Source organism: Martes martes (genome assembly GCF_963455335.1).
Source record: "Martes martes genome assembly, chromosome: 1".
Classification (NCBI taxonomy): Eukaryota; Metazoa; Chordata; class Mammalia; order Carnivora; family Mustelidae; genus Martes; species Martes martes.
Window position 1 is genome coordinate 71,490,786 of NC_137888.1, and position 26,331 is coordinate 71,517,116.

Genomic DNA, 26,331 nt, shown 5'->3' on the forward strand with positions numbered 1-26,331 from the left:
ACAATTCCTTCTGCCAGAAAGAAGTCCCTTCCTTCTTTTCTTTGAGTGAGAAACTCCTTATCAAGCCAGAAAAATCTGACTTCCTCAGTTATATCTTCTCTCAAATCCCTGGTGGAGTCATACTGTCATCTTGGCCCTACAACATTCCCTTCATATTTTCATTATAGTGAAGACAATGCCATCAGTGTTTGTTTAACTTCCTTCCCCAGTAGCCTAGAAATATATTCTAATGGATTTCTAGTAAACTACTTGGCATCCTGGAGGCATTCAATATTTATTCACTGAATCATTCAATTTCACTAACTTTTAAAAGCAATCTTAACTATTAGTATGGTTTTCTGGAGAGGAGAAATAATCTTTCTGATTATTTAACCCACCTGGTATAAAATGCGAGTTGTAGTCAGGAGGAGCATCAGGCCTTGGATCAGGAGATTTTGTTTGATTCTCCATTTCATCTGTAGGTTGTTCCGGGGCTGTGGGGACCACACCTTGGGAGGACAGGTAAAGGGGACATGATTCACAATGAAGTGATAATATGATAAGAGAATATATTCATTTTTTTCTTATCAAGGAATATAAATAATACGAAATACACATATTTTTCAAAGACACATAATTCATCATGTATATTAGGTATTAACCTATTAATATATATTGATGAATTTTCAGGCTGAATATAGGTTTAAAAAAAAACTAAGCAATTATTTATATTGTGCTATGATCAAAGCAACACACTTTCATGCTAGTGGTTCAGATGACTTCATGCTGATTCCTACCTACATAAACTCCTGGCACATTTGCAAAAATTATTTTCCCCACTATATAATATGGAGAACACAGTCATATGTAGAGTGAATCTTATTTTTTCCCTAATCCTTTTTGGAAAATGACTGTCTTTAAATAAATTCAAAACATCACACGATAAATATGTAATGGCTTAAAACATAGTGGTGCCGGGGCACCTGGGTGGCTCAGTCATTAAGCGTCTGCCTTCAGCTCAGGTCATGATCCCAGAGTCCTGGGATCAAGCCCCGCATCAGGCTCCCTGCTCAGTGGGAAGCCTGCTTCTCCCTCTCCCTCTCCCACTCCTCCTGCTTGTGTTCCCTCTCTCGCTGAGTCTCTGTAAAATAAAAAAATAAAATATTTAAAAACAAACAAACAAAGAAAAACACAGTAGTGCCACATACAACTCAGTTAGAGGCAGTTTAATCTACCTCTCCAGTGAAAGTGATCTCGGTCACTGTAATTGCTGCAAGAAAGGGACTGAACTCACTTTCCATGATGCTATCTCGTCCCCTTGTTGAGATCAGAGACATGTCTCTGTGTACTCACTATAAGGAAAAATTCTGATTCTCTTAACTGATTTTTATCTCTGAAAAACACAGATCCCACAAAGGTGGTGTTTCTCTCCTATCATCTCTTGCACTGCTTGAAAATGCAAGACCTGATTCTGAGTCCTCTCAGTGAGCAGGCTGTCATCACAGGCTTCTTACTACTCCTGTCCCTCTTTGCAGACTTACTTTCTTACTTTTTCCTTTACTTAATTCTCCCCACATACTTTAGAGATCTTTTAGTACATATGTGCCAATATAATTCCCTTTTAATCCTTTTCCGTTAAAGATAGAAATGTTCATATATATATAAATAAATACATATATGGTTTCTCCAAATGCTAAACAATAAAAAATAACTTCAAAAGGAAATAAAACTCCAATTTTTACAGAAAATATCACAAAATTCATAAATAAAGCCTACTGAAATTTATTCATAAAATCTTACCTGACATTTTGGAGAATTCCACCTAGTCCTGAAAAATAAAACGTTTTAATACCTTGAGATAGATATATATAGTTACTATTATTACTTAGTGATACATGTAAGATTCTTTAATCTTTTTAGCTGCTAGTTACCTTTCATTCATTCCTTCATTATGTCAATAAATACGTACTGAGCACTTATTAGGTATCAGGCACCAACACAGATGTTGAAAATACAGTAATAAACCAGAAAAACAGGTGTCCATCAAGCTGGAGATTTTATTTTGGAGGCATGAGATTAAAAACACATTAACAAATATTTAAGATTAAATCTACAGGGTGCCTGGGTGGCTCAGTTGGTTGAACGACTGCCTTCGGCTCAGGTCATGATCCCGGACTTCCAGGATCGAGTCCCGCATCGGGCTCCCAGCTCCTTGGGGAGTCTGCTTCTCTCTCTGACCTTCTCCTCTCTCATGCTCTCTCTCACTCATTCTCTCTCAAATAAATAAATAAAATCTTAAAAAAAAATTAAAACAAAAAAAAGATTAAATCTACATTCTACATTTATAAAGAAAACAAAGTAAAAAGTTGAGGAAAAACATGGATGGGGTCCCAGGAGGCTCAGGGAAAGCCTCTCTCGGGGGTAAACTTTGAGCTGTTTGACCCAGGAGAGGAGGCACTCTACTACAGATGTAGAAAGGGAGTTCTAGGAAAACAGACAATATGTGCAAAGGCCCTGAGATGGCACTGAGCTTGGGGTACTCAAGGGTGAGGAAGAGGTCAGATGTGACTGGGACCCAAGGACCGAGGAGAAGAGAGTGAAGAGATGGAGACGAGTTGATCATACCTGAAGACCGAGGCGAAATGTTTGGATTTGCTGTAATTGCAGCTGGGCAGTCTTCGGAGGACTTGAATCAGTGGGGAGATGAGAGCTGAGTTATACTTTCTCTTGAGGGGGCACAAGTGGAAGGACACAGTGAGGATGGGATGGCAGCCCTAATCACGGTGAGACCGAAGCTGGCTTAGATCGGGGAGGTCACCCTGGAGAGGTCTGGGTGTGGTCAGGAGCTGAAGCTACAGGAGCTGCTGATGGACCGAGGGAAAGAGAGGAGTCAAGGATGAGGGTCAGTTTTCAGGCCCGTGTACTGGACTTGATGATAGTGCTAGAGAGGAAGATGGTGGGGAAATGGTAGGGACTGGGGAGGGTGGGAATCAAAAGCTCAAAATAGGCATGTTTTGTTTAAGAAGAGGCCAGAAGAAGTATATTTTATTTTATTTAAATAGACAGTACGTATATGTAAACATTATGAGTGTAACTCAAGAGAAGTAAACCAGAGGTTGAGATGAGATTTGAAACAAGGGGCGGGGGAGAGATTTCATGAATCATTCAAGACTGAAGAAAAAAGTTGTTATCAGAGAAAGGAATTTCAGGATTTCTGAGTTCTGGATGATAACAATGAGCAACATCAACAAAGGCTATAATTTAGTGAATGCTTATCTATTGTCAGGCAACAGGTTGAATACTTTCCATACCTTAAATTACGTTATCTCTCTCATATATAAATAGCCAACCTTGCTAAAATCAAGTAATTCTAAATTCAAAGTTCCTCTTGGATTTTCTTTCCACTGTGTCATCCTGCTTATCAGATTACAAAATAGGTTCACTTGTGTTGTCTGAGCTGAGTAGAAAGTCACCAATATAGATGAGGTGTGTCAAAGAAACTTCAGATTACCATATAAGATAGTAGTCAATATGGATACTGAGTTGACTCAATGACCACCACCACCACATAAGCCAGTATGTAGATTTCCAGCTAAAATGACTATCTTGCCAAGCACCGATCAGAACCCCACCAGTCTCGCAACATTTCCACTCACTTCTGGAACTAGAGCTAGTTGTACAAAGTCCTATGTGTCTTAAAGGTTAAAAAAGTATTTTGGTGGGGGGGCGCTCCTGGTGGCTCAGATGGTTAACCCTCTGCCTTCGGCTCAGGTCATGATCTCCAGATTTGAGATGGAGCCCCATGTCGGGCTCCCTGCTCAGTGGGGAGTCTGCTTCTCCCTCTCCCTCTGCTTGTGCTCTCTCTGTCTCTCTCCCTCTGAAATGAATAAATAAAATCTTAAAAAACAAAAAATGTATTCTGGGGCACATCAAAAAGTCGGATCAAACTGCAAGTCAATCAAAGGAGTACAGGGAATAGATCCTACTCCTTCAGTGATGGTAATCTCTGGTGTTTAGAAATGAATGTTTCTAGAACCTTAAATCCTGGACACTCTTAGGAATACACACTCAAGTGACTCTTGTACATGTATACAGAAGATACATACAAAAACGCCGACACACTGTTCATATTAAAAGACTCCAGGAAACAAACTGAGGGTTACAGAAGGAAGGGGGATAGGGAAGGGTTGGGGTAAATGGGTGATGGGTATTAAGGAGGGCACATGTTGTGATGAGCACTGAGTGTTACACGCCACTAATGAATCGCTGAACACTACAGCAAAAACTTATGATGTATTATATGCTGGCTAACTGAACATAATTAAAAACATTTAAAGAAATTAAAAAAAAAGAAACTAAAAATATTCCCAATGTCCATCAATGGTACATTGAACAAATAAATTCTGGTACATTCCTATGATGCAAGTGAATGTTGTAGTAAAAACAAATTATAGCCATGCACATCAAGAGAGATGAATTGCAAAATTAAAACACTAAACAAAAAGGTAAAAACAAGTCATTGGAGAACACATATTATCCTTTAAGAATGTCCAAATGCAGGAAAATGAAACAGAACATTTTTTCTGATATATACATGGGAGAAACTTTTTAAAAAATTAGGGAATAACACAAAACTCAGGAAAATGGGTACATATGGAGATAGGGTGTGGGGCAAGTGTTTTGTCATGGCCCACAAGAGCTTGAAGTTTCTCCTAATGTATAGTTTACAGGGTGGTGGGTTCTCACTAGTCTTTAAAAGGTACATATACATTAAAGATGCTTATTTATGTGTCTGACATGATTTCACGATACAAAAGAACTGTTTGACAGTTCCATGTTATGTATAACTTTCTAACTAATAAATATCTGTTGTTCTTCTCTACATCAATCCTGGGAACAATGAAGAAACCAGTGCCTACGTGAAGAGGAAATTTTCCACCCATGCGCCCATCATCTACTCAACTATCTACAGTGGCAAATGGTAGAGTATAATGCAAAACTGGCACATGTGAACAACTGCTGAACTTAGGGAAAGATAGAGGTTTGAATATTTTTATGTTCAAGGTAAGCACTTGAAGAAGTACAGATTTCTGAACCCCAGATGTGAGGTAGTACATCTGGGGTCCAGGCCTGGAAATCTGTACTTTCAATATAACCCCTGTGTTCAGGCATATTTGAGGCTGATGTTGTGTAGAGAAAAATAAGTCCTCAACCACGCCAGGCAAAGCTTAGAATTCAAATCTGATTTAAGTGATTGAGTAACAACTTGAAAAAATATGCCAAACTTTAAATTAAAAAAAATTATAAAAATGTTTTAAAAAGCAATTAACATCAAAGTAAAATATACCCACACATTGCCGCAGAGGCTGCAGGTGTTTGCAGTATTTGTTTCCCTCCCCCTCTCCTTTGAGGTAATGGTTTCTTCTCCTTTCCCACCTCAAATTCTCTTCCCTTGGTTATAAAATTTTACCATATAGTTTTATCCAAAACGTTACATAAGGCAGGATAATTTCCAGCTGGTACAAGCATGAATGTTGTAACTTAATCCTCCCTTAACATCCAGTAGATTGTTTTCAGATTTCTCAATCACTCAGCAAGGACAGAAAGTGCTATAGGCTGAAAAGGGACTGGGTTTTGGCTTTACAACAGATGGAATTCAGATTAGAAAACTGAACTGAGTCTCCACAAAAAGTTAGCATGGTATGGTTCCAAGAGCTCTTAATTCCAAAAGTCTTCTGCATTTTTAGGGCTTAAGCTGCATACAGGGGAATCTAAGCCAACTGGAACCTAATAAAGAGGGAAAGGAGACATGGGCTGGAGAGGATGAGGTTGGTGAAGCCGTGGTCTGCTGCTTTGCACGGCAGCCCTGACACCGTAAATTGCATTCCACAGCAAGAGAGCATTTACATGGGACACCCCTGGCTGCTTCCAACCCTGCAGCTGTGCTGTACCTTGCTCTTCAATTCCACTCCTGTAAACAGTGACGTGCTAGCAAAGCTCAGTGAAACCGGACTCTAGAGCCACACCATGGATATTTGAAACTTCAATCACAAAACTGAGAATGGTCAGTTTTTTGCAGTTGAGTATTTACTGGAATGTGTCCTGGCCTCTTGGCAAGGGGGCCTTTGGAGATGTGATAATCTTGAAATTCTCTAGGCAGAAGTCTTGGAGATCTGCCGATGCAAACTAAAACTTTCAGCTTTGCCTGTTTCCAGTGCCTTCCAACAGTGAGAGGAGAGAAAAGAAAGCAGGAGATCATTGTACAATTCCTCTGCTTCTGACCAAGGGCAGGAAAAACAGCTAGGTCCTGTAAAGTCCTAGTCCATCTAACACAACTGGCCATTTAGTTTTAACATAGAACTGCTAGGAGATGATATCCTTTGTACAGAAGGTAGAATACTTGGAGGAGGGCAGACTTGGTGGCTGGAAGGTGATGTATGGCAGCACACTTCAGGTAGTACGAACAGGGGCTCAGATACACAGATCCCAGGTATCCCTAATTGCTGTGTGACTTGGGAATGACTGTTCTGCTACTGGGTTATCTGTTGTGTCATAGGCAGCATAATATACATTCTGGATCATGACAGACCAGAGGATAACATACTTTACATACTTCACAGAACTGTTGTAAAGATTGACATGGTACACTCAAATAGTACTTTCATTTTTTAAAATTTTAATTTAATTTTATTTTAAAGAATTTATTTTATTTATTTGACAGAGAGAGAGAGAAAGCACAAGCAGGCACAGTAGCAGGCAGAGGCAGAGGGAGAAGCAGACTCACCGCTTCTCTTTGAGCAGAGAGCCCAAAGTGGGGCTTGATCCCAAGACTCCAGGATCATGACCTGAGCCAAAGGCAGACGTTTAACTGACTGAGCCACCCAGGCGCCCCCAACCCCCCATAGCACTTTTAAAACAGTGCCTGGCACACAGCAAAACCTGAACAAGCACTCATTATTACTATAATTTCACTAGGCAAAATAAACCAGCTGGTGAAGAGACCAAGAATAAATGTCTGTCTTCAAGTGTGGCATAAAAAAGAGCTGTTTGCCGTTCAGCCATTTAACAGGCATCACTAAGCATCCCTGTGAAGACTTCATCCTGGGTTTCAAGCTGACATCAGTAACTCCTCATTGTCTACCAGCAGTGAGTATCGTTCTAGCAGACGTGATTTTAGAAGCGCTGCTGGTAATGAGTTTCAAACTGGAAAGAACTAGGAGAAAGAAAATGGAGGCATTGCTGGAGGGCTTTTTCCTATTCATAGCTAAATGAAAGACACATGAGTTAGAGCACTTCTTACATGTCTACAGGATTTGCTTTTAGATTTTAGTAGGAGTGATATTAATTATGTTATTCAGATGAATGGATTTATCTAGTAATGGACTTTAAAAATTGCAGACAATTATAGCTAAAGATACCTCCTAAAAATTAAAATATTCATTACCTCTCCAAGATATAAACATTGAGGTTATTTTTTAAATTATTCTGCATTATGAAACACTGAGTATTTATATTAGTGTAGTACTTCATGGCATATATTCAAATGAGATAACATATAGGTAATATTACATTTGGTTTATATGAAAGCCTTGATGAAACTCTTAATAAATGTAAATGTTGGTATTTTTCAAGCACACTTTATAAACCTCTTATTTCACAAGAATCCATGCTGGGTAAATATAAGTTAATGTGCTAATAGTCCTAGGACTGTATACATGCCTTGCTTAAAAAATATTTATTAGGTAGGATTTTATTAATCTCTCATGTATTAATCATTTCTTCCATTTCCATAGGAAGCGATGGCTACTCAATTTCAGTGGTTACATGTAACTTAGTGTTATTGTATATGGAAGATTTTGTCTAGCCTTTGTCCCAGACTCTGGGGAGAAACTTCTGAACCCTTGGAATTTTCTAAGTGATGGGAGTGTCTTTATTAATCATGGTGGGCCTTGGATCACCCCTCAATTTATGCTAAGGAGATGTCACAGGTTGGGGGCTGATCACGCCAAAAGACCACCATGTGAATTAAGAGGGTGATATTTTGGGGCACCTGGGTGGCTCAGTGGGTTAAAGCCTCTGCCTTCGGCTCAGGTCATGATCCTGGAGTCTTGGGATCAAGCCCCACTTTGGGCTCTCTGCTCAAAGAGAAGCGGTGAGTCTGCTTCTCCCTCTGCCTCTGCCTCTGCCTGCTACTCTGCCTGCTTGTGATCTCTGTCTGTCAAATAAATAAAATCTTTAAAAAAAAAAAAAAGAGGGTGATATTTTGACCTATGTTATATTTTACTTATCTCTTGACCTCTAGGGAGATGAGAGAGGCTGGAGACTTAGTTCAACCACTTGGTTAAAGAGTCAAGTAACCATGCCTATGTAGTGAAACCCCAATAAAAACTCTGGCCAGTGAAGCTTGAGTGAGCTTCTAGATGGTCAACACATCAGTATGTTGCGAAGTTCTGAATCCACAGAAAAGAGGCATGAAAGTTTCAAATCTGAAATCCTACCAGATCTCACAAAACATGTCTCTTCCTTTGGCTGGTCCTGATTTTAACATAATAAAACCTGCACTGTAAATGTAGTACTTAGAATTCTTTGAGTCATTCTAGTGAATGATCAAACCTGAGAGCGTGATGAGAACCCCCACATTTGTAGCCAGTTGCTCAGAAGTGTGGGTGACCTGGGGATCCCTGAAATTTATGGCTGGTATCTTCAGTGGTGGTAGTCTTACTGGGGACTGAACCTTTAAACTTGTGGAGTTTGTGCTAATTTTGGGTGGTTAGTGCTTAGATTTTTGAAAGAGTTGCTAAACTATTACAAATAGAGGTACAGATATATATTTCTCATCACAACAGTAAAACATCATCATTTGTAAAACATCAGTGAGTATAAAGAAATGAACATAACTCTTAAACCAACTTCCAAAAATAACTATTCTTAAAATATTGGAGAATGTCCTGTGTGTGTATATGTGTGCATGACTTTATGTTTCTGCGTGTATGCATGGGGAGTTTTATAATAAATATTAGAAATACTGTGAACTAACAAAAGTATGTGTTTAAATGCAAGGTACCAAACACTATCTTCACTTATTCAAACTATTCCATTTTTATTGTTCATACCTTTCTAGTACTGTAACTAATATTATAAAATTTCTATTTACATAAATGTTGGTATACACACCTTATAATTAAATAATTTAAGAAGGATTTGTGTTCTGTAGGTGAATGTTTCTACAACTTAGGGAACATTCTGCCAAATTATTTTCTTTCTAGCAAGGCTCCTTCAGTTTAAAGCCAAATCATGTGAATGACCATCTCAGTGTTAATACATATTACCTCCCTTTAAACTTTGCCAATTTGCTAAGTGAAAAATTTCTTTTGTATTACCATGCCATTAAACATAATTCTTAATTCAATAAATATTAAAAATACTGTGTTTCCTCAAAGAGAAATTTTAACTGATATGGTGCCTTACAGATTTTAGAGAATCACTCACGTGGAAATATTACAAAATAGCAGGTACTCACACCTGTATGGAAGGAACTTTTATTTACACATTCAAAAGGATTGTTGATTCTTCCTTTTTTAAGTGACCCTTTAAATATTTCTTGGTAATTAAAACATAAAACTTTTATTCACTTCTTTGAATGAGGCAAGACAAAGACAAATGGAAACTTGAGGGATACCTAGAGAAAGAGCCCCCCAAATTGGAGGTTTAAAGGCAACAGGTGCATTGTGTTTCTATTTTGCTTGCTTATGGATTCTGGATTGAATATTAAAATAGCTCTACCCTTCTGAAAGAAAATCCAAATTAAAACACATGTTCAGGGTTCGCCTCTGGGAAATCACTGCTGGTGAACAGACTAATTCAAATCAGATTTGACTGGACTATCCAAAAATATGGCTGCTGAGTCTCCCTAAATCTTACACATTTAGAGTTTAATTATATTTTTCGCAGTAAATTCACTAAACTTGTTACGTGTTCCTTTGCTTTTTTTTTTTTTTTAATTTTACATTTTTAAATCTCCCATTAATGGATGAAAAAGGCTGGGATGTCCAAGAACTGATTATTATTTTTATGGCTAATATACCAAATCAAAATCTGATCTATTATTGATGATCTCTTTTTTCTTTAAATTGTATTTGATAAAAACACATTAAAGATATCTTCACAGGCAGTATACAGATAGTAATTTCATAAAAAGCTTTATAAGAGAGGTACTATAACAGAGGTGGAAACTGAGGCACAGAAAAGCTATTTAAAGTCTTTTCCCCAAGGTTCACAGCCATTAAGAAGTACTGTCAGCAACTGGCCAGTAATCCAGTTCCCCCAGGCTACAGCACTTTGCTGCTACACCTGTGCCTTCCTCTTATCCGTAACTGCAGCCACACCAGAACTCTTCTGGTGAACCCTAACCTCTACAGTAGGGTGGAGTGGAGAAACAAGAGAAAAATAAATACAAGCTAATGAGCTACTTTTCCCTGTTTCTGGTGATAGACAGTAGTATTAACAGGCAGAAACAACTAGTTCAAATATGCTTCTTTTTGAATATGCAATTCATTTCATAAATGGGTGGGTGCGGTCTTTGAAATGTTCTTACAGTAATGGTGATACATTTGTATTAATCCATCTATTTTGGCTCAGCTAAAGTTTTGTGGATTATAAATACACTAATTCATATGTGCGATTACCAAGGATAATGTCAGGTATAAATGTGAAACTCAGTTTACTTACTTAACTGAATATGATAAGTGAAGAATTCATTTCGCACAAAAAATTCGGCAGTAAGATTTCTCATGACATAAATAAAGCTAAGGAAGATAATGCTCCCTGCAAAACTGGCCCAAGGGGAGATCATGTTTCTAAAAGGAAGTACTGGGGTCTCAGCTATTCTATCGTGGCCGAAGAGACTCGATGGACCCAAAAGAAAACACTTTCTGTCTTGGAGGTGGTGCCATGTGGTGGAGAGTGAAGAAAAGCAGGTAGGCTAGTTGAGAGTGAGCCTCCTGGTAAGGAAGCTTAGAGAGAACACAGAGAGGAAGTTAGCAGGAATCACAAGCATAAACAGTTTTGGAAAGATGAGGGCTTTAAAGACGATTAAATTTTGGTGGAAGTCCTAACTAGAAGGTATGTTTCCTAATGGAAGAAATTTTTGCTTATATAATTCCCTACATATTCTGGATCATGACAGATCACAGGATAACATACTTTACATGCATCAGTTCCTCTGGATTAAAAAGAAAAGGCTGTTGTGTATTCTAAATAAATTTAGAATTAAATTAAATTTCTTTATGTAAGGGCTTTTTGAATGTTAGTTGATCCACATGGAGATAGTTTCCTTAATATGCACATTTTTGTCACTTTTGCATTAGTCTGCATTATTACATTGTTCTCATAAATTATAAAATGTAATTCTCTTGACCACATACTACTTCTACAACCCTGCTACATAGAAACAACTGAAAATGGTAAGTTTTCATACTACTTACCTACACTGTATATATATTGTATACTTACATCTATTTATATGTTTTTTATATACTTAAATATATCATAATACTAAACCACAGAGCTGGAAATAAGTAAACCAGTCATGTTTCCAAATTCTCAAACAGATAAACCATCATTACATTCCAATGTAAAACAAGCTGGAATGAGGCCAAATAGAAAACATGATTCTTTTTAATTGAAAAATTTTTATACTTTTTAGAGGAAATTTAAGGTACTATTTAAAGAAGCAGTTAGCTGTAGAGAACTGCGAGGTTACTACTGATTAAGACCCCAAATAAACCAATATAATATATTTAAAACAGCTTCACTAGGTTACAATTTTAGATATCATTTACTAATTATCTAGGAGGTGCCAGGAACTTTGTATATTTTGAGTGAAGTGGATATTATGACTTTCATTACACAGGTAAGGAAAGAGAATCTCAGAGTTTAAATAACCTGTTCAAGGTCAGTTTTATGACCTGGGGAAACTATGGTTTCAAATACCCTCATCAGAGGCCAGATTACTTTTCTAAATCCCACTGAAAATTGCCTTCTGTATTCTTGCTGCGCTGTCTCTCCTATCCCACCACCCTCACATTGCTTTCAAATTGCCCAACTCTCCTACTACTTACTATACTCTATAATGTGAAAATAGGCCCTTCCCCTGAGCTCCCTTCACCTCCCATTTCGTAAGGTTTGGGGAATATATGTATAATTTCGAAAGAAATTCTGAACCCAGAGAAAAAAATTCATAACAGATCACCTGTTTCAGTTCTGGGTAAGATCTAGTAAACCTATAGCACCCTGTCTCTCCCAATGAATGCCATGAATTAGCCCAGACAGAAGGATTAGGCAGCTATTTGAAGACTCTAGAAATGCCATGCAAGAGCATGGGAGAAGGCCAGAAATGGAAGAACCATAAACCAGAATCAGGTTCCTAATCTTCTTCTGGTATCCCTGCCCTGACAGGTTTTAAGGCAGTCTATAACACAGTACGGTAGGCACCAGGGGCAGAGAAAACTCCAGAGGAAGCAGGGGCTAGGGGAATTCCTAAAGCTCAGAAAGAGAGTTTCTCAATATTTTTTCTTTTTCTCACTTTCTCATGTCCCAGATCCTGGCACTTCCACTGTGGAGAAAGGAGTGATTGTATCCAAGGAGGCTCACAGATTCCTAGTGGAATCTTCCTCTGGATACAAGGAGCTGTGGTCCCAAAAGGATGGGGAGAAACTCTTTCCTTTGTTTCTTTTTTCTCTCTGTCCTCCTATAACTGGGTCTCGTATACAAATTAATTTGTGGGAAGTACACAGCAACAAAAAAGTAAATAAAACCTTTTTTTCTGGCCCAAGATTTGAAAAGGAGAGGCCCAGAAAGCTAATAAGGAGATTGGAGTGAAGAAGCAGCTTCAGAAAGTGTCCTAGTAAAGTTATTTATAAACTTCTGGGTTCATCCCTAAGTGATGCATGCATGGATCTGATCTTAACAAAAACTTTGAGAACTGAAGGGAGACTGCAGTCCAGGTGTCAGATTGGCTGCTGGACTGCAAAAGAGATCTAAGTAGCATGACCAATGTTTCATAAAAATGAAAACTGACATTCAAATCACAACATACAGAAGTCTGGCAGAACCTGTGACCTGAACCCAAAGGAGTCAACTGCCTGCCAAAACAATGAGAAAATCAATTTCCTGCATAGCTTCTAAATAAGACTCTGAATCTTCTAACATAATATTCAAAATACAATATCCAGGATACAGTACATATGTACAAAAGACCAGAAAGGTCTCAACTCATGTGTTGAGAGCCACCACTAAAAGCACTACTCAAAAGTTATAATCCAGGGGGCGCCTGGGTGGCTCAGTGGGTTAAAGCCTCTGCCTTCGGCTCAGGTCATGATCTCAGGGTCCTGGGATCTAGCCCCGCATTGGGCTCTCTGCTCAGCAGGGAGCCTGCTTCCCTTCCTCTCTCTGTCTGCCTGCCTCTCTGCCTACTTGTGATCTCTGTCAAATAAATGAAATCTTAAAAAAAAAAGATATAATCCAGAACATAATAACAGATTAAATACTATAAAAAGATTGAATTGCTAAAAAAAAAAAAAGACAAAATGAGACACAGAAGAATGAAAAAGAAAACAAGCAAGTATAAATTCAAATACAGCAATAGTTACATTAAATATAATGTACTAAACATATTGAAAAACAGACATATATTACCAAAATCGATAAATGGATTTTTTAAATGATCCAATAACATGTTCTCTAAAAGAAATTTATTCAAATGTAATGATAAAGTAGACTAAAAGGAAAAAGAAAAGACATACCAAGCAAACATGTAAAAGAAAGATGGAATGTTAAGACAAATTGAAAACAAGTAGCAGCTGAGTTTCCATTGGTAGATGAATGGATGGAGAAGATGTGATATGTGCGTGCATGCATGTGCACACATGCCACACACATGTGTGGTACCAGAATATTATGTAGCCATAAAAAAGGATGAGCTCTTGCCATTTGCAACAACATGGATGAACCTGGAAGGTATGATGCTAAGTGAAATACGTCAGACTGAGAAAAATGAAAACCATATGATTTCACTCATATGTAAAATCTAAAAAACAGAACAAATTAACAAAAAGCAAAATCATACCTATAAATACAGAGAACTGATGGCTGCCAGAGGGAAGGGGGTTGGGGGATGGGAGAATTGGGTGTGGTGGAGTGGGAAATACAGGCTTCCAGTTATGGAATGCATAGGTCACAGGAATAAAAGGCACAGCATAAGGATATATAGCCAGTGATACTGCAATAGAGGTGTATGGTGACAGACTGTTGCTACATTTTTGGTGAGCATAACATAACTCATAGAGATGTTGAATCACTATGCTGTACACCCAAAACTACTGTAATACTGTGTGTTAATTATACTCAAATTAAAAAATTTAAAGAAAATGTCTGACATAAATCCTACCTTAATAGGCATGGGTTAAACAATTCAATCAAAGGCAAAGATTGGCAGAATGGGTATAAAAGAAAAAAAAAATGGCCCAACTATATGTAGCATATAAGAGACACAGTTTAGATAAAAAAAAAACAAAACAGGTTGAAAGTAAAAGAATCAAAAGGTAAAGACCATGTGAGCAAGTGCTAACCCAAAAGTACAGTGGCTATAGACTTTAAGACAAAACTATTACAGGAGACAAAGAAGATATCTCACAATAATAAAAAGATCAATTCACCAGGAAAATGGAACAATTATATATACATGTGTACATAACAAGAGGGCCACAAAATACACAAGCAAAACTGGGCAGAAGTGAAGGAAGAAACGATAACAGTTTGAGACTTCAATATCCCATTTTCAATAATGAATGGACCAACTGGGCAGAAAATCAATAAGGAAACAGAAGACCTGAACATTTTTATGAACTAAACCTAATACTCATTGATAGAACACTGCATTCAACAATACCAGACTACCTACTTCTCAAGTGTACACGGATCATTCTCCAAGAAAGATCATGCATCACTCCATGAAACAAACGGCAATAAACCTTAAAAGACTGAAATCATAGAAAATCTTCTCTGAAAACAATGACATTAAATTTAGAAATCAAAAACAGAACAAAATTTGGCAAGTTCATAATACTTGGAAATTAAACAATACGCTTCTCAATAAGCAACAAATTAGCAAAAAATTCACAAGGAAAATTAGAAAATGCCTTGAGATCAATGAAAATGAAAATACAAAATGCCAAGAACTTTAAAAATGCAGCTAGCTCCATGCTAGACCCAAATTTATACTGGTTAATGCACATGTTTTTAAAACAATGGCTCTCAAATCAATAACCCAATCTTCCACTTTAAGAAAATAAAAAATAATTAACAGATTAAAACCAAAAGAAGCAGAAGGAAAAAAAATAGTAAAAATTCAAGTAGAAAGAAAAAAATAGAAAATAGAAAAAAAAGTGAACAAAAACCATTTTTGCTTTCAGAAGATCAACAACACTGATAAACTTTTAGCTGAACTAATGAATAAAAATAGAGAGAGGACTCAAATTACTAAATCATAAACAAAAGGAGGCATATTGCTGTCAACTATACAGTGAAAAAAGGAATTATAAAGCAGTAATATGGGGTGCCTGGGTGGCTCAGTGGGTTAAGCCTCTGCCTTCAGCTCAGGTCATCAAGCCCCACACTGGGATCTCTGCTCAGCGGGGAGCCTGCTTCCCTCTCTCCCTGCCTGCCTCTCTGCCTACTTGTGCTCTCTCTCTCTGTCAAATAAATAAATGAATAAAATCTTAAAAAAAAAAAAACACTGCTTAAAAAAAAGAAATAATATGAACTACCATATATCAAAAACTTAAATACACTAGATAAAATGGACAAATTATTAGAAAGATATAATCTACCAAAACTAATTGAAGAAGAAAAAGAAAACCTGAATAGAATCATAACAAGAGATTGAATTAGTAATCAAATTCCCACAGAGATCTCAGGCACAGATTCACTTTGGTGAATTCTACCAAATGCTTAATAATAAATACTAATCCTTCATAAACTCTTCTTAAAAAATAAAAGTGAACATATCCCACCTCATTCTACGAGTCACTATGACCATGATATCAAAGTCAAAGACCTCACAAGAAAAGAAAGCTACACTAAAATCCCTTATGACTATAGATAGAAAAATTCTCAATACTAGGAAACTGAATACAGCAACATATAAAAAGATTTCTATACCATGACCAAGTGGGAATTATAATAGTAATAAGACACTGGTTTAACATACAAAAATCAAGGAATGATTAAATAATAAAAAATAAAAAACAACACAATCAGCTCAATAGATGCAGAAAAATATTTGACAGAATTCATTACCAAACAAACAAACAAACAAACAACACCAGTGGACAACCTAGAAATGGAATGAACCTTCTTTAATCTGATAAAAAGCATCTATTAAGTGCCTCATGATTAAGATTATACTCCATGGAGGAAGACTGAATGTGCTCCCCCAAGACCAAAGAATAAGACTAGAACGTCCACTATCACCTCTTTAATTCAATTGGACCAAACTTCTATTTTTAAAAGAGAGAGAGCACAAGTAGGGTGGGGGGTGCAGACAGAGAGGGAGAAGTAGACTTCTCACTGAGCAGGGAGCCTGGACACAGGGCTCCAACCCAAAACCACGGGATCATGACCTGGGTGGAAGGCAGATGCTTAACTGACTTAACTGACTGAGGTACCCAAGTGCCCCTGTACTAGAACTTCTAGCCAGTTAGGTTAGAAAAAAATAATAACAAAAGGTATTGAGATTGGGAATGAAGAAAGTGACAGATCTTACACATAGACATTTGCAAGGAACTGCTAAAAATTATTAGAACAAATAAACAAGTTCAAGAATGTGGCAGGACATAAAATCAATATGCAAAAATCAGATGTCTTCTATACACTGGCAATGAATCAAACAAATAAACCAATTCCATTTACAAAAGTATCAAAAAATAACATATGCAGGAATAAATTCAATGAAAAAGTATAAAATCTGTGTATCGAAAACTAAAAAATAATGTTGAGATAAATCAAGTAAGATTTAAATAAAAGTACACAGTTGAGATGGCAATACTCCACAAATTCAACTATACATTTAACATAATCTCTATCAAAATCAAAGTTGCCTTTTTTAAGGAATTGACAAGCTAAACATAAAATTCATATGAAAACAAAAGACAACTATACCAAGCCAAAATAATCTTAAAAACAAAGAACAAAGATGGAGGATTCACACTTCTTGATTTTAAAACTTACTACAGTTTTTCCAAAGAGACATCCAGATGGTCAAGACACATGAAAAGATGCTCAACATCACTCATCATCAAGGAAATACAAATTGAAACCACAATAGATACCACCTCACTCCTGTCAGAATGGCTGAAATTAGCACAGGAAGCAACAGATGCTGATGAGGATGTAGAGAAAAGGGAACCCTCTTACACTGTTGGTGGGAATGTGAACTGGTGCAGCCACTCTGGACAGTGTGGAGGATCCTCAAAAAGTTAAAAATAAAGCTACCCTATGACCCAGCAATTGCACTACTATTTACCCAAAGGATACAAAAATACTGATTTGAAGGGGCACCACATACACCCTGATGTTTATAGCAGCATTATTAACAATGGCTGAATTATGGAAAGAGCCCAAATATCCACTGACTGATGAATGGATAAAGAAGGTGTGGTATGTATGTATGTATGTATGTATGTGTGTTTGTGTGTATAATCACTCAGCCATCAAAAAATGAAATCTTGCATTTACAATGATGTGGATGGAGCTAGACTGTATCACAGTAAGCAAAATAAGTCAGTTAGAGAAAGACAAACATCGTATGATTTCACTCTTATGTAGAATTTAAGAAATAAAACAGAGGAATATAGAGGAAGGGGAAAAAAAAAGAGAGGGAAGCAAATCATAAGAGACTCTTAACTACAGAGAACAAACTGAGGGTTGATGGACGGGAGGTAGGCAGGGAATGGGCTAAATGGGTGATGAGTATTAAGGAGGACACTTGTGTTGAGCACTGTGTGTTATATGTAAGTGAAGAATCACTAAATTCTACTCCTGAAACCAATATTACACTGTATGTTAATGAAATAGAACTTAAATAAAAATTTGAAAAAAATTATTAAAAACAAACAAATAAATAAATAAAACTTACTACAAAGCTACAGTAATCCAAATAGTGTGGTACTGGCCTATGTTAGACATACACACCAGTGAAACAGAATTGGGTGCTAAGGCTATTCAATGAGGAAGGAATAGTCTTTTCCACAAACTGCTGGGAAAACTGTGTATCTATATAGAAAGAATGGATTTGGACCCCTAAAACATCCCATACAAAATAATTAAGTGAAAATGAACCATAAACCTAAGTGTAAAAGGTAAAACTAAGGAATTTTAGAAGAAAAATGGGAGCACATCATCATCACTTTGGGTTAGGAAAGGGTTTCAAGATATGACACCAACAGCACAGGCAACAGCAAAAAAGAAATAAGTAAATTGGACTTCAACAAAATTTTAAAAGTTCAAAGAATACCATCAGGAAAACAAAAAAAAATAATCCATAGAATGAGATAAAATATTTGTATATCTGATAAGGGACTTTTATCTAGAATATAGGGAGAACACTCAGAACTCAATTAATAAAGACAAATAACCCAACTAAAAATAGGATTCGGACACTTTTCCAGGGAAGATACATTAATGCCAATAAGGACATAAGAAGATCCTCAACATCAGTAGCCATCAAAGGCATGCAAATCAAAACTACCATCAACTTTTCACATCTACTGTGATAGCTATAATCAAAAAGACAGACAATAACAAGTGTCAGCAAATACGGGGAGATACTGGAAAAACCTCATTCACTGATGGGGGAAATGCAAAATGGTGCAGTTGCTCCAGGAAACAGTCTGGGAGTTCCTTGAAAGACTAAACATAGAGTTTAATATGGTTAATACAGTTAAACATATGACAGCAATTCTATTCCTAGGTACATACTGAAGAGAAATAAAAACAAACATTTTCACAAAATGTGCACATAGCAGCATTATTTGACATAGCCCCCAAATGTAAACAACCCAAATGTCCATAAACTGTTGAAGGGATAAACTTTGAAAAGTGGTATATCCTGACAATGGGATGTTGTTCAGCCGTAAATGGTAATAAAGTCTAATATGTACAACTTGAATGAACCTTGAAAACATTAACCAAGTAAAAGTCGTCCGTCATAAAACACCACATACTGTCTGATTCCTTTTACATGAACTGTCCGGAATAGCAAGTCTATAAAGACAGAAAGGAGATTAGTGGTTCCAAGGGGCTGGAGGAATAGTGACAGGAATGCGGAGTGACTGCTACTGGGCATGAGTTTCTTTCTGGAATTATGAAAGTCTTCTAATATTAGATTGCGGTGAGGGCTGCGAAACTCCGTGAGTACAGTAAAAAGCAATAAACTTCAGGTAAGTGAATTGTATGATATGTAAACTCTATCTCAGTAAAGTTAATAAAAGAAAAAAAGCTGATTAATATCCCACAAGTAGATTTCAGAGCAAATAAAATTATCAGAGGGCCAGCATTTAAAAGTAGGAGTCAAACCAACAAGATACAGCAATCCTAAACATCACTGCACCTGAAAATACGGCTTCAAAATCCATGAAGCTAACACTGACAGCACTGAAAGGAGAAACAGACAAGTCCCCAGTTATAGCAGGAGACTTGAACACTTACTTCCTTCTTCAGTAATCTATAGCACCAGTGGAGAGATAATCAGCAATGATACTGAAGAACTAAAAGATCAACCAATAGCAATATTGATAGAACACTTCAGAATACCTGTTCTCTTCAACACATGGAAACTTCACCCAGACTATATTCTGGGTCATAAAACAAACCTTTAAAAATTACAAAGAATTTTTTAAAAAATTACAAGGTGGGGACACCTGGGTGGCTCTGTGGTTAAGCCTCTGCCTTCGGCTCAGGTCATGATGTCAGGGTCCTGAGATCGAGCCCCACATCGGGCTCTCTGCTTAGTGGGGAACCTGCTTCCCCTTCTCCTTCTGCCTGCCTCTCTGCCTACTTGTGATCTCTTTCTGTCAAATAAATAAATAAAATATATAAAAAAAAATTACAAGGCGCCTGGGTAGCTCAGTTGGTTAAGTAGTTGCCTTTGGCTCAGGTCATGATCTCAGGGTCCTGGGATCAAGACCCATGGTGGGCTCTGTGCTCAGCAGGGAGTCTGCTTCTCCCTCATCCTCTGCCCCTTACCCCCACTCTGCAGCGCGTACTTGCTCACTCTCTCTCAAATAAATTAGATATTTTTAAAAAATTACAAAAGATTAAAATCAATCAAAGTGTGTTTTCTGACGAAACTGTAATGTAGCCGGAAATCACTAACTGAAGAGTAAGGGGAAAATTTCCAACCACTTAGAAATAAAAACAATACACTTCTAAATAATCCATACTAAAAAAAGACATCTCAAGGGAAATAAGAAAATATTTCAAACTGAATGATAACAATAGGTCATGAATGTAGTGAACTCCCAGAAGTATATATATTTTCCAAGGGTTTTATAAACTGAAAGTTATTCATATAGCAATTTCCCCAAAGAACGACCTCACGTGTGGGTTTCAACTACAGTTAATACAACTACCTCGGGTAGCTGAAATACTACTGATAACATATTTTATTATCTACTTGCAAACTAATTGATTTACATTTACATTTGGAGAACCACTTCACAATATTAACAGACAATTTCCTTCTCCCCTTAAAAATGTGACTGTCCCATGGTAAATTTATCAAAGTCAATAGCTTTCTAGGATTTAGCTATTGCAGTGATCATATATTAGATTCTGTGTGGGGTCAATTCTTCTCACAATAATGAAATATTCTGTAAAAACACTGCATACATAGTTTAGGTTAAGGACTTTCCACATGTATCACAATGCAAACAGTATCCTGAATCCAGCAAAATCCGCCTCATCATGCCTCAATAAAGTCATCCTCTGTTTAAATATATCTTATTATCCTTCCTTGGATAAAGGTCCTAACACTGCCATCAGAAAGAAAAAAAAAAATTAAGTAAAGGGATAAAATACATTTCTTCTGGTAATATTTAATTATTCAGAAACATAATTATACATAATTATACAGAAACATAGTATGCATACGCACATATTACAAACAACTAAGAAAATGATTCCAAAAATCTGGGCCATAATCAAATTTGCAGATCTTTTATTTCTTTTCTACTGGGAAAACTTTTCAAAACTTTTATGAGCATATAAACCTCCAACATTAAAACAGTACAAAAACAACTGAGATAATAAAATTGAAATAAAATTAACACTTTGTACAGCTGAATACAATAGTGGTGTTTTGTGCAGATTTTTAGCTGGATTGAGTTGCTAAGGATATTTTTAAAGTAAGTATTCTTAGATTATGACATTAAGTAAAGTTTTTTTAACTTTTGCTAAAATGCTACTCAAAGTTACTTGACATAGGAGAAATTTTTAAAAGATTATATGATATGCAATTTTCCTACAAAAATTTTCCAAATACTAAGTCATCATTTGATGTTAACATTTCCAAAATAAACACAGAATTTCTCTGCCTTCCTAATCCAATATTAACAATATTTAAGAAGGCCAAATTTGCTAAATGTTAATAAATAATATGGTCCAGTTTGTTCTTGTGAATGCCAATATTACAAAATTTTCATCACTTTGAAACTGAAAAAACTATGCAAATACTTTGTAAAGAGAACTTTAGTCACATAGAACTCATACAAATAAAAATGTGCTAGGCAGACAAGCATGAAGGTTTGAGCAAACTGATTTCCAAAGTTCCTTCCCACACAAAAATCTGTAGCTTAGCAATCAAGTACAATATTCTCAAGGAGGAAGGATGGGGTGGTGCCTGTGTGGCTTAGAGGGTTAAGCATCTGCCTTTGGCTCAAGTCATGATCTCAGGGTTCTGGGGAGGAGACCTGCATTTGGCTCTCTGCTCAGTGGGGAGTCTGCTTCTTTCTCTGTACTCTCCCTCTCTTTCTTTCTCTCAAATAAATAAATAAAATCTTTAAAAAGAAAAAAAGGAGGAAGGAGCAGGTGTATAAAAGAAATTTGGAACCATTCCAAATATGCCATATAACATATCAGACCAGGTGATGCTGACATTGCCAATTTAGTATCACACTCTGAGAACCAAAAAGCTAGGGGACTTCTTTCTCTAAGTGTATGAGGCTTGAAACCATTTCCCAAGTGATTCTGATATATCCCTCACCACACTTCCACCCATCTATAACTACAGATCTATGCCCTCTCTTTCCCAAGTAGAAATCCATCTTTGAAAGGAATCATATCTTAATAAACTCAATTAAATCTTCAATTTACTAATGCAATACCTATCTAAATTTTTTCTCAAACCTCATTGGTAAACCCAAGTAAATCTTTTCTGAAGTTCAAAAGAAATCCAAAATATGCTGCAAAATTTTTAAGTGATACATTCTCCTTCTTGTATAAGGAATATAATCTAATAGATTTTATAATCTGAACTGAAAAAGAATAAAAATAAAACTGACAACATACTCTCTTGTAATGTATCTGTAACTATTTAGATCTCAAGGTCACTGAAGTTGAAATATTTTACACACACTTCCAAGTCTTTATAGACTTTAAGCCAAAATCTTGGCTCTTGTAAGTATGTATAATTGTGTTGATTGATTTTTTGGGTTTCTTGGTTACTAGGGAACTGGATAGTTGAGCGGGCTCAATATGAATGAATTAAAGTCCAATGACTATGAAGAATTTAGTCACTTTCTGTTCCACACCGTGGCAACTTAATAGGTTGCTGTCACACAACTAGAGTTAAGAAACTATCCTACTCAAAAAGCTACTACAGAGGCATTTACTTCTTGTAGTCCAATTTTATTTTTCCTTTTAAGCATCTCTCTCTCATCCTCAAGTACTGTAAAGGTTAATTTTAATTATAGTACAATGCTGCTGAAATACATAACGAACATGAACACTCCTGCATTTTTTGTTTGTAAGAAAGTTAACAGACTGCGAAATCCCTCAGGCAAAAGTTTTCAGTTGTGTGTCTCTAAGAAACATCATAGCACTCAATATTAAGGAAGGAGATAAAGGAAGGGATTTTTCAAAGGCAGAAGCTGAAAGAGGACATTCAAAAATAAAGGAAATAAAGAGAACAATATGAAAAGCTTTATGAAAGAAAATATATTCTTCTACATTGAATGACAACTAATATATCCAGAAAGGAATTATTCTATATAAATTACTATATGCTTCCATGAGCTTTATTATTTATTATTTTATTATTTTTCCTATTATAATAACATCACTTTTTCCTTAGACACATATATATTATAGAAGAACATGAAAACACATAATATAATTCAGTCTAGTTCTACTTTATTATTTACAAAAACATTGTTACTGTATATTCTATTTTTATATATACTGTTTCAGCTTGTTTTCTGTGTTCCAACTTATATTAAAATTTGGACATATTTCCACTTTAGAACATTTAGAGCTATCAAATGTTTTAAACTATACATTATCCCACCTTTGGATGTACCATAAATTATGTAACCAAATTCCAACCAATGGTTATGAAACTGTTTCCAAGTTCTCTGTATTACCATCAATACTACTGTGAACATCTTTGACACAGATTTTTACTTGCATGCTTAAGAGAATGATAAATTCCAATAACTGAGTTTGAAAAGTTTAATAGTTATCACCATAAAAAAGCTTTATCAATACATTTCCACTGAGAGTTTGTTAGACTATATTTCTCTTATCACATTATCAACAATACTGAATATTATCAGAATTTCAAAATCGGTAACATACACAAAAACTCTTACTTTAATTGCACTTTTAGGATAATTAACCTGGCTACTGCTTCCCATTTGCGTTTCTCTTGCTTTGAACTGACGCTTTATGTCCTCAAATTGACTGTTGATTTTAAAAATCTTGATTAGAGTTCTAGGCATACTAATATAATTAGCTCTTTTTCTGTTAACAATTCCCCTATTTGTATGTTTTCTGAATAAGAATTGTTAGTAAGAATCATGTCCCTAAATAGGCTGTAGGTTTTTTTATCAACCTCATTACCCACATGCCATGTTCACAGATACTCATTTAGGTTTTCCTCTTTTACTTTCAGGTTTCATACCTTTAGATTAAAATTAATAAATCATCTAGATTACATTTGTGTGCTAAGAGTAAGAAAGTTCCAGTTCTATTATTAGTTTTCTCAAATAAATACCTGATTATTTAAGTATGATCAATTACATGTCATTTCTTCCCCACCACATGATTTAAAATGTATGTTTATACAAGATGGGATTGGGAGGGAGACAAACCATAAAAGACTCAATCTCAGGAAACCAACTGAGGGTTGCTGGGAAGTGGGGGGAGAGGGAGAGGGTGGCTGGGTGATGGACACTGGCAAGGGGATGTGCTATGGTGAGTGCTGTGAAATGTGTAAGACTGATGATTCACAAACCTGTACCCCTGGGGCAAATAACACATTACATATTAATAAAAATAATTAAAAAAATAAAATAAAATGTATGTTTATAAAATGACAGCATTCCTTTATTCTTAAATCTATCTCTTCAATTTCATTGTCTTGTCTGTTCTATTCCTTATTCCATTGTCTTTTAATCACTATACCTTGATAATACCTTTTATAATGTAGCGAAACATACTACTGTTTTTCCACATGGGCTAAACAGTTGACTTAGAAACAAAAAAAATTCAGTTAGGAATCTATTTAATTTATATATTCTCTTAAAGAATTATATCTTTAGAAAAATACATTTTATTGCATTTTTACTTATACATTCATTGTATTTTCACCATCTACTTTGACCTTTTTTTTAATAAGTTTTCAATTTCGTGTTGTTTCAGGATAAATTGAATGTATTATTTTGTTCAATTGTATTTTTTATGTAACATCTATTGATGTCTGTTAGATGCAACTGGGCACTTCACTGAATTCTTTTTCTAGGATATTTTTAATTGCTTCCTATAGACATTCAAGATACATAATCACATTAAGTGTAAAAAGAGATAATTTCGTTTCTTTTTTTCCTAGTCAGAATGATGTGTTCCCTTGCCTGATACCACTGGCCTATACAATTAACAACAACAACACAGAATGTCATGAGGGGTTTTCTTGGCTTTTCCAATCTAATGGAAATGACTAGTATTTCAAAACTAACCAAGACCGTGGCATAAAATATTAAATGCATACTTTTTTAAAACATTTTTTTAAATTTTTATTTATTTGAGAGAGAGAGAGATCACAAGTAGGCAAAGAGGCAGGCAGAGAGAGGGAAAAGGAAGCAGGCTCCCTGCTGAGCAGAGAGCCAGATGCGGGGGCTCATCCCAGGACGCTAAGATCATGACCTGAGCTGAAGGCAGAGGCTTAACCCACTGAGCCACCCAGGCGCCCCAAATTCATACTCTTAAGTAGGTGGGAAATCAATCTTTTATATACGCGTAAATCAATCTTAATGCCTAATAGCTTCACCTGTACTCGTTTTGGTAGCTACATTTTAAATATGTAGTATAGAATAAAAGAACTCGACTGAACTGTAGATCCTAAGAATACCGGAAAATAAATGAAAGAAAAATCCAAGTCTTGAAACACAAACGTTTAATTTTTACAGAAACATCATAAGTATACCCCAGAATAAATTACACCTCCCCAGTTTGTCTGCATTTTTAAAATGAGAGCAGGGTTCTCTCCTGTAACCCCCGCCCCCCCGCCCGCCAAATTCGTAAAGTAACCGCAAACGCTCTTACCTGCGAACCCGCCTGGCGGGAGTACCTGAGTGCAGCGCTGAGGGAATGCCTGCGAGAGACGCAAGGGGAGTCGGATCAGGCAGGACCCGGCCTGCGGGATAGACCCTCGGGTGGCGAGGACGGCCCCCAGCAACGCGCTAGAAAGGAGACGGGAGGGCTGGGAAGCGCAGCCAACTCTTCCAGAGCGCATTTTTGCTTTTGCAAAACGATCTTGTCCAACAGCTTTCATTCCGGGGCCGCAGCCGCTCACGTCCACGGGGCCCCGACCCCCAACCCACGGCTGGAAAGAGGCTCTGTCTGTCCGCCGCGTCTCCCGGCAGACGCGCGCCTGGAGCCCCGAAACTCCCGCACCACCTGAGGATGCGGCGCGCCGCACAGAGGGCGGGCGAGCGCCAGCCCAGGACGCCGCGCGCCCCCGCGTCCGCCAGCTCCGGCCTCCCCTCACCACGCAGGCGGCGCTCCTGCCTCCCGGACGCC

At 36.8% G+C, this 26,331-nt stretch overlaps 1 protein-coding gene across 1 annotated transcript in view; it reads right to left on the bottom strand.

The window, feature by feature from the left end:
- PLSCR4 (phospholipid scramblase 4) overlaps positions 1 to 25,991 on the bottom strand; it is a 49,577-nt gene extending 23,586 nt beyond the window's left edge. Inside the window, exons 1-4 of the mRNA XM_080826477.1 lie at positions 25,855 to 25,991; positions 2,605 to 2,843; positions 1,780 to 1,807; positions 378 to 488 (exon numbers count right to left, since the gene is read on the bottom strand). Of these exons, the coding sequence (XP_080682603.1) occupies positions 378 to 488; positions 1,780 to 1,786 (118 nt within the window). The 5' untranslated portion in view covers positions 1,787 to 1,807; positions 2,605 to 2,843; positions 25,855 to 25,991. The remainder of the gene's footprint in view (positions 1 to 377; positions 489 to 1,779; positions 1,808 to 2,604; positions 2,844 to 25,854) is intronic.
- Between the last annotated feature and the right edge of the window lie 340 nt (positions 25,992 to 26,331).